General features: G+C 30.2%; 1 protein-coding gene across 1 annotated transcript; it reads right to left on the bottom strand.

The window, feature by feature from the left end:
* Positions 1-3,054: 3,054 nt before the first annotated feature.
* Positions 3,055-9,136, bottom strand: LOC112785027 (pollen receptor-like kinase 4). Its single transcript, XM_029296644.2, has 3 exons — positions 8,503-9,136; positions 6,034-6,780; positions 3,055-3,674 (listed from the first exon to the last, which is right to left on the bottom strand). Exons 1-3 carry the CDS (start codon positions 9,092-9,094, stop codon positions 3,055-3,057), a joined length of 1,959 nt encoding a protein of 652 aa, XP_029152477.1. The 5' UTR covers positions 9,095-9,136.
* Between the last annotated feature and the right edge of the window lie 979 nt (positions 9,137-10,115).

Raw genomic sequence — 10,115 nt, 5'->3', positions numbered from 1 at the left:
ACACCACCAATGGCATCGGCACCACCACCAATTCCTCCAATGCCACCACCAATTCCTTTGTAACCTTATGCACCGACTCCACCAACTATCCCTTTTCCTATTCTGCCTCCGCCTCCATAATCACCCCCTAAACCACCACCCCCACCGCTACCTCCTCCAAAACCATCCACTAGACCACTACCACTGTCTTCGCCACCGAATCCTCCACCAAGGCCTCCTACTCCTCCTCCTGTGCCACCAATTGAGCCTACTCCACCACTAAAATTAAGTGAACACAAATTATTATCCATACACCAACTAACGAAGGCAGCCATAAATGGACAATTAAAAGCAAACACAATCATAATTGAACAATTAAATAAGAAAAGACCAGAAGAACAAGAACTAAATCACAGCAAAAATAAGAACTAAAATCAAGAACAAAGACCTATAATAATAGCAAAAGAGCAAGAACAAGAACTAAAAAAATTAAAAAAATCACAGCAAGACCAAGAACTGAACAACAAGTAATCAACCAAGGCAGCCATTATAAACCAACAACATAAATTAAGTGAAAGAAAATTATTCTCCAAACACCAACTAACCAAGGCAGCCAAAATTGAACAATTAACAGCAAACACAGCCATGATTGAACAATTAAATAAGAAAAAATAAGAACAAGAAATCAAACCAGTAAATCATAGAAAATACAGCACGACTAAGAACTAAACAACAAGAAAAATAACTTAAATCGCAGCAAATCTTCACTCGAATAGAGTATGAGGGAGAGGGAGCACGATGGAACTCGAGGGAGAGAGAGCATGGCTGAAAACTGCATCAGACGGTGGTAGAACGAATCGACGATAGCGTGACGCTGGAGTGACGCCGCTTGGTTTGGGTATCTGGAGAGTGGAAGGCTAATTCCCTTGCTTTGATAGAGATTATTGTCCTTATTTATGGGGGGTTTTTGTAATTTCATTTCTTGTTCTCCATTCGATTCCTATGAGAAAGATAAAAATAGTGCTCTTACTATGAAGAAGAGAGAGATTGATCATCATTGCTTCTTCAGTTCTTTTTCTTTCTATATTTTTGTTAGTATATTTTTCATTAAAAAATTTCTTAATTTTCTGTATTTCTATATTAGCTTTTTTCTTTTTTCTCTCTCTATAATATAATGCTGGCTGTAATTTAGTTTTTTAAGAAAATATCATTTTTGTTATTATTGTTTGCTCAACTGATTCTACTTATAATTAGATTCAAATTGATGATCTTTTTGAAAAAATTGCTCTGCTTTACTTTTTAGTTTTTACAGTTATCCTATCTTACATGGGCATAATCAAAAGAGAGAGTATACAAACAGAAATGGATTATTTTTATGGAAATGGATTATTGTATGCATAAAAACACAATGCATGCAGAATTATCTATAAAAATCTATCACATTAATGGATTATTGTATGCAGAAAAACCATCAAATCTAATTTCCTTTCCACCAAGAACAACCAAACAAAAACACTCAAATCTAGTAGTAACATTTCTGCCAAGAACCAAACCAAAACCAAAACCAAAACCATCAAATCCGAAAACCTTTCCTCCAAGAGTTCATCATCTTCTAAAACCACAACCCCCGACACTACTGGCTTCAAGAAGCTCAATTCCACAAGCTCCACCTCCAACAAGAGTAACAAGCAGCTCAACTCCCCTATTATTCCCTCATCCACTTCCAAGTTCAAGAAGCTCCATTCCACATCAACATCAAAACAAAAATTAGAATCCAAGCTTAGTAAGAAAAAGCAACTAGAAAACAGAGGATATGAAAACTTAATAATGTATGATTTTTAACAACTTAATAAGCAAATAAACATGTTTCGAGATCGGTAAATAACCTAAATTCAAAACCTAACTACTAAATAACCAATTAAAAACTTAAATCAACTAATAATTATACATCAAATTAATTATTACCTAAAGATTAAAGAGGATTGAAGGAGTAAGAAACTAAATAAACAAGAGAACTGAAACTTACCAGGCCGTGGGACGAGCTGACAATGGAACCGGCAAGAAGACGGCGGTGCAGGCGAGAAGACGACGGCGGAAGAGGATGAACCAGAAGCGAGACAACGCGAGCTGGAGTGAGAGTGAGAACACCGGATTGTGGTTTCGATTCGCAAACCATGAGATCGAAGAGGCGGAACGAGAGATCGAAAAGGCGGAACGAGAGATCGAAGAGGAGGAGCGAGAGGTGGTTTCACAGCTTCGAGAGTGGGAGTGAGAAGACGCGTGAAATTGGGGAAAAATGAAGACTGAATAGAACACCCCTCGAAAGTGGGAGTGAGAAGACGCGTGAAATTGGGAGAAATGAAGACTAAAGAGGACATCTCCTTTGTATTTGGTAATGTTTGTATTTTATTTTTATTTTTTTTAAATAAAAATAATTTTTTTTAACATTTATTTTACAAATGTTACTAAAAGTATAATTTTATTAGTATAGCTAATATTTTAAAAAATATTAGATAAAAAAATTAGTAAATATCTGAATTTTAGTAGTGGGTATTTAAAATATCCCTTATAAGATTAACCACTATTTCTTTAGACTTTTTTTTTTTAATCTTGAAGATCGGTGAATTCATAAGCACTTTTTGAGATTGATTATTTGAGATGAAATAAAGTGAACCTTGTTAGTTGAGAGTTTTTGAATTGTGTTTTTTCAAATAGAATCATATTTGATTGGAAAATAAAGCAAGTGATAATTTGAGAATTTTTTAGGTTTTTCAAAGTTAAATGAGAGTTTTTGTTCTATTTCATTAATAATGTGGGGACATTTTTATTGCTAAAATTAAATTTTCAAAATGCAGAAGACCTGAATTCTTTGGAGAAACCTATTACCTATGTCTTCTCAACATTACAATGTGTCATAATATGAATGAAATAAAAAAAAAAAAAACTCTCCTTTGCTTTTTTTTTAAAGTACCTAAGAATTTTTTTTTGATAATTTTACCTTTTAAACTTCATTCAACTTTCTTATTAAATCTCATTTTACTTCTCACATTTAATTATGCTTCATCCAAATACAACCTAAAGAGTTTCCGAATAAAAGGACAAGTCCCACTCACTAAAACCAGAAGATTCATCTTCCATATTATCTTTCTCTTTCACCTCCTCAATCATGGCTACAGCTTCCTTCCATTCCAACCTACTCCCCTCATTCCACTCACAACACCCCATCCCAACCCTCAACATCTTCAACATCTCCCCTTGACCATTGCTTCCTCCAACCATGTCCTTATCAATCACCTCCCCACTCACAATAGATTTCACCCATGTCTCTAGCTCCTCGCTCGCACCCTTTCCGTGCCTCACGTAATCTGCAGGAAACCTTCCTGTCAGCAACTCCAGTATAAGGATCCCGAGGCACCACACGTCAGTCTTGTCGCCAGGACTGTCGTGCTGGCTTCCCTCGGGAGACTTGAACGCTGCCATGAATTGCTGGGCGTGGCTTTTGTTTATTGCTGGCACGAGTTGGTATTCTGTTAAAAGAGGCTTGTATGCATGATCTAACAAAACATTTGAGGATTTGAGGTGTCCATGGGCCAGCTTTTGGTCTGGAAATTCCTTGTATAAGTATGCTAAGCCTCTTGCTACTCCTTTTATGATCTTCAAACGAGTTGGCCAATCTAACGCTAAACTTCGTTTACCTGCACATTAGCAATAATAATAACGTTATTAATTAGAAAAGGTATAGGTAGAGAATAAGAATACTAAATAATATGAATAATGAATATGTCGGAGGTTTAATTTAATAGGTATGTAGATGATTATGTTTATTATTTTTAATTGGATGGTTATTTCTTTTGATTCGATTTACTAGTGCATAATTAACAATGGTTGGATGTTCATTTCACTAGGTGTGTAAATGGTTATTCTAATGTTAAGGTTTAAGAAGTAATTTGGTAATGGAGTATTTTTTTTTACTTTATTAGGTTAATTTTAGAGCCTATTGTTTACATTATTTACAAAAGTCATTATCTACGTAGCAAAACTCAATTAATTATCAATTCAATTAGGCATCCTTTAAAAATGGTACAACATTCAGCCTTTTATTACAATAATTTAAAAAAAATTAAAACAAACACATCTAAAAATTATGAATAGATTTATTGTCTTTTTAAAATTAAATACATATTCAAAATACAATCTAAAAAAACTGAAATTTAAAATTTAAATTTCTGATTCATATTTAATATATTTAATTATTAATATATTATAATTTAAATACATATCTAAAAATAAAATTATTCAAAATTCAAAATTTTGATTTTAAAATTATAAAATAAGGCTTAAACCATCAAATTATTAACTAAACCCGTAAAAAACACTCAAAGAAGCAGAGAAGTCACGTTTGTCCCCATGTAGAAAACCCAAAGGCGCACATAGAAAACTTAGAGGCGCACATCGAGAAGTAATCCTCTGCCGTCGTTCATCCGTGCCACCTTCCTCTTCCGCGCTCATCCTCAACGCTGCCTTCCTCCTTCTCGGCGCTCATTCGCAACGCCACATTCCCTTTGTCAACACTCATCTTCGTCGCCGCCTTCCTCCTCCTCGTAGCCGTTCGTCCGCATCAACGTCGCCGTTCGTCCACGCCAAAAATTTACCTAAAGTTTGGATGAGTCTCTAACACCATTACTTTTTTTTATTATTCTGTATAAATTTTGATTTTTTTGAAATAAAAATCGAATAAAATGACTTGAAGAGATTTTCATATATATTGCAATCATTATTTTTGCATGTGCAATTTCTGTATTTTGGAAGTGTTTTAAAAATATTTTCTGTATAATTTCATAATTTTAGATGTGTTACAATTATTTTTTAATGTTTAAATTTAGATTTTATATTTATGATTTTGGATGTGTTTCAAAAATATTTTCTATATAATTCATAATTTTAGATGTGTTACAATTGTTTTTTAATGTTTAAATTTAGATTTTATATTTATGATTTTGGATGTGTTTCAAAAATATTTTCTATATAATTCATAATTTTAGATGTGTTACAATTGTTTTTTAATGTTTAAATTTAAATTTTAGATTTATGATTTTGGATTTTGGATGTGTTTTAAAAATATTTTTTGTATAACTTAATAATTTTAGATGTGTTACAATTGAAAAAAAAAACTACAATTAAAAATATTTTAGTTTGTGTATATAATTATATTCGACTATTTATCACTAAAAAGTCGTAAAACAGATCCTGCATTTTATCAAAGGTAATAAGTAAGGGATTAATTTTTTTTAAATGCACTGATTTTGATTTTTTTTTCTGCAGATACAAATTGGAATATTAAAGAAGAAAACCGTGTAGTCACCAAAAAAAAAAAGAAGAAAACCGTGTTATAGAGAGAGAAGAAACGTAAAAGAAGGAAATAATAACTAACTATGAAGTGGATAGAAAGTTAGAGAAATTTTAGTTTTTAAAAGTTAAGTTAATCTTAATTATAAATGCGTATCTTAAAAAATAGGAATATGTTTTAATTAAAAATTAATTAAATAATATTAAAGGTTGATCAAAGGCTGAATTTTGTTGTACAAGTAGCATTTTCCATTAGCTATAAGGGAGACCTGATTTTTTTATTAACTATTTTGTTGTTAGAGAAACAATAAAAATCAAACTAATAATAATGCGTTAACAAAAACTTTGCACTTTGAAAATTAAAAAGTATTGTATAAAGCTTTTCAAGAAAAAAGCAAAACCAATTAATTTATCATTTAGTATATGAAAACCTGATTGAAATTTTGTATACAATATAAAAACTTCATTAAAAACATCTATATTTATTAATTCCTTGATAGAATCGGTTAAAAGAAGAAAAAAACGAGAAGAGAATTAGTTCATATTCTTAAGTGTTTCATTTTCTTTTCATGTTTATGAAATATATGTAAACATAAAAACACAATTTCTTTATTTTGATAATAACTATGCTAGTATAGTGTGTCAAGACTCAAGAATATAACAATTAATTAAGAAATATTAAAATGCAATAATAAATGATAATCATACCATGAAGATGACTAGCCAAACTCCCATTTTGAACAAAGTCATAGACCAAAAGCTTCTCTTCTTTTCCATAGTAGAATGCAACTAGAGGGAGCACATTAGGGTGTGTCAACCTCCCAAGCCTTCTCATGTGCTCAAAGAATTCTTGTTTTCCAAGCTTGTTCATGTTCTTGAACCTCTTCACCACCACAACTTGACCACTATGAATCATAGCTTTGTAGGTTGATCCAAAGCTTCCACTGCCGAGGACCTCGGCCGAGGCCCTCAGCAGGTATTGCAGATCAAAAACCTCTCTATCTTCCCTCACAAAGTTAAAGTCTCCTCCTCCTCCTCCTCCGTGGCCGCCGCCACCATCTTCAACACTCTGAATGGATAACACGGCTGTCGCAGCCTCAGCCTCAGTCGCAGCCATGTCTATGGATTTTGTTTCTATTGATATACTTGGCTCAATGGATGCCCTTGCCTCCATGGATGTCGCTATCTTGGCCTCATCACTTGAAACTGCAACACTACTCTGATGTTTTGATGCATTTGCAGCCTCTACCAGCTGATTAGGGTTTTTGGCTTTTCTTCTGCGATTTATGATTATGAAGAGTGCTAGGATTAGAACTAAGATAACCACAATTACCACTATGATAATTATAATTATTAGTGTGCGATGTTTGTTAGTTTTGTTGTCATTTTGAGGGGTGGGTTGTTCATTATTGCTGCAAGGGTTGCTTAGAGGTTTTCCACATAGTCCTTTGTTACCTGATACACAAGAAAAATAAAAAAATTAATTATAGACAATTTGATTTTGTTGGAATTAATTTTGATGCAGATAGTGTGATTATTCATATTTACTATTTAGTATATATATCAAAAATATTATTTGCACACCAAAATAAACTAATCATAAAAAAATTTAATTACCAAAATTAATCACAATATATTTATATATAAATATATATAGTGTTTAACTTATTTTTAATATATATTTTATATTTTAATGTGTATTTTATTCTAATCACTAATTTTAAAAGCTAATTTCAGTATATAATATTTAGCATATTCGTTAGTATATACAGTTCTTTAAAAATTATAACTGGCAGAATTTTTTTAAAACAAAAACAGTTATCTCAAAATTAGTGGATATGCATCTGTTTTCATATTGCTAAATATAAAGGGAATGTTTTCATAAAGACCTAGAAAACGTCTATTTTAAAGATATTTTTAATAATTAAAATTTAACACATATAATTACTTAAACTATGTTATTTTTGTCAAAATTAGGTCAGACAAATTAATTTGATCGAAAAATAGTGAATCAAAATTTGAATCCGTCTAAATTAATATTATTTTTATAAAAAATGACTACAATACCCCTATTATATAAAATGACTAAAATACTTTTATTATATATATTAATTTTGAGAATTCTAAATTCTAGCCCTTTTCTAAATACTTTTATTATATATATTAGTTGTATTTTATAATAGAGATATTGTAGTAATTTTTTATAAAAAATATTAATTTATACTGGTTTAAAAATTTAATTTATTAATTTTTTTGCTAAATTGATTTGTCCAGTCTAATTTTAATAAAAATAATACAATTTAATTGATTATATTTGTTAAATTTTAATTTTTAAAAAACATCTTTAAAAAAAATATATTTTTGACATCTTTATCTAAGTGGATCCCAAATATAAAATATGTTATATATTAAAATAAATATAATAAATATTCATAATAAAATCATTTCTCTCTATGTCATATTTGCAAATGTCTCAAGTTTGCTGGTTAGATTTTTTGTTAGATACTTTTCATAATATGTCTCTTTTATGTAGTTAAAAAGAGTTTTAACTAGAGCAATTTTTTTACTTAATCTTAATTAATTTTTTAAAATTATTTCTTTATTTCAAATTTTAAATCTTAAATTCTCCTAAAATTTAACGAGAATTAAAAAACAATTTTAATTTATAATAAAATATAAATTAATATTAACTAATTAAAAGTTAATTTTCTATACTTATACTAGCTAAAATTATAAAATAAAACAAATTGTAGGTACTCATTTGTTTTCAACTATGTTAGATTTATATTAAAATTAACAACTAAAATTAGTTATTAGTGTAAAATATATATTAAAAATAAATTAAATTATACATATATTTATACATAATGATTGATTTTAGTGACAAATTTTAATGTAAACCTAATATTTTTGTTCGTTCTACAAAGTTTTTTGAACATCATATTTATTTTGTTTCCATAAAAAAATTGCCTTAATAAACTCAAAAAAAATTGTCAAATAAAATATCTCTTTCGAATAAGCTAAACTTAGCTTGATTTAAAAAAATAAAATAAAATTGCCAACGTTTTAATTCTTAAGGAGACTAATAGATCGGGTGACTTGTTCAATAAAAACAAAGTCTTAGGAGTTTATGTTTAATTATTAAGAATTACAAAGGAAAAAAGAATGTTGGCTTACCAGCAAATGCACTTGGATCCACATTGCTCAAGCTTTTTGGAATTGAACCCTCCAATTGATTGTTTGATAAATTAAAAACCCTAAAATCGCTATTCTCAAATTCAGGTATGGTACCATCAAATCTATTTCCATGCAAGTCCACGTCCAAAAGCCTTGGCAATTGAGCAAGAGAGCTAGGAATATGGCCGCTGAACTCGTTTTCCGCCAAGAATACCCTCTTCAGCCTCCTCATGCCGTCGAACGCACCGTCGCGAATCTGGCCGGAGAATTTGTTATTGGAAAGAAACAATCCTCTTAGCCTCTCAAGCTTCTTGAACTCCGGCATTGGACCCTCAAAGTTGTTGTTAATCACACTAAAGCTATTCAAAATAGACAATTCGGAAAGAATGTCTATGTCAATGGTGCCACTTAATCCCATGTTTTCTAGCTTTAGTCCATGAAGTTTGTCATCTTTGCATAACAAGCCGGTCCAGCTGCAAATATTGATTGACTCGTCCCAGTTTTGTAAGGCGCCGGCATCGGACAACGAGTTCTTGAACCGCAAAAGAATTTGAGTATCGTTGTCTGCCCGTGACAGCGTGGCAAACACCATACTGAGAAGGAGGAAGAAGAAGAAGATGAAGCAATAGTGTTTTCTTTCATGTGCCATGATTATTTTGGCTGCTCATATGATGTGATTAGCTAGGTAGTATAAGAAATAGAGAGATTAGATTGTGGACGCATGTTGGGAGGAGGAAAAGGATTATGCACATGAAATTGATTAAGAGTGGTTTAATTAAGTGTTTAAACGGTGATATTGGCAATGCCATTTCTACAAAGAATGATGAGCTGGTTATGCCGGCCAAAGTTTTTGGACCTCATCAATTTCCAAAGGTGAGATAGCCTTTGTTTAATTGTTGTATTTTATAAGAAATGGTAATTGTACCACTTTTTTATGAGTAATAATATTAAAAAATTAATGTTAACTAATGTTATCTAATAATTGTACCACTTTTTTATGGTAATTGTACCACTTTTTTAATTATTTTATTTATTTTAAATCACAAATTTTTAATTTTAGATCTTAAATTATAAATTCTAAAAAAAATTGACTAATGTTAACTAATTAAAAATTAATTTCTTATTTATGCTTTCTCTTTTTATATATCTCTCTGCTATATTATTTTATAATATAAAAGATAATTTTTTTTAACTCTTGCTTCTAGTTACTTTAAATATATACTAAAAATAATAGAAGGTGAAGAGAGACGTAAAGAAAGATAATACATATAAGATTTCTCATTATATATATATATATATATATATATATTAATTTCTTGCTTATGGTTGGTTGGTAGCTGTTTTTCCTTGTTAATGGTGAGGATGAATGTCCCTTATTAGCTTCTTTACATTGGTTTCATACATTTTAATTTAATTTATTTTATTGTTATTAGTGTTTACATACACTATCTTACAAGGAATTGGAATAATTCAACTATCCTCTTTGGATTTAGTTTTACATTCTTTAATTCTACATGTATAATGTATCACATTAGACCTGTGGTTCTGACCAATGAATTGTGTTGACAAAAAAAAGAATAAACTAATTAAGATCAGTTTTATGCTATAATTTT

The sequence above is a fragment of the Arachis hypogaea genome, chromosome 20 (genome assembly GCF_003086295.3).
Source record: "Arachis hypogaea cultivar Tifrunner chromosome 20, arahy.Tifrunner.gnm2.J5K5, whole genome shotgun sequence".
Lineage (NCBI taxonomy): Eukaryota > Viridiplantae > Streptophyta > Magnoliopsida > Fabales > Fabaceae > Arachis > Arachis hypogaea.
This window is presented reverse-complemented; position numbering and strand designations above follow the sequence as displayed.

Excerpts from the sequence above, each read along its gene's own strand:
- LOC112785027 (XM_029296644.2), bottom strand. The coding sequence starts at position 9,094 with ATGGTGTTTGCCACGCTGTCACGGGCAGACAACGATACTCAAATTCTT. Across the intron at positions 6,781-8,502 it reads GGATCCAAGTGCATTTGCTG|GTAACAAAGGACTATGTGGA; the intron begins GTAAGCCAACAT and ends CTTGTGTATCAG. Across the intron at positions 3,675-6,033 it reads TTTGGCTAGTCATCTTCATG|GTAAACGAAGTTTAGCGTTA; the intron begins GTATGATTATCA and ends GCTAATGTGCAG.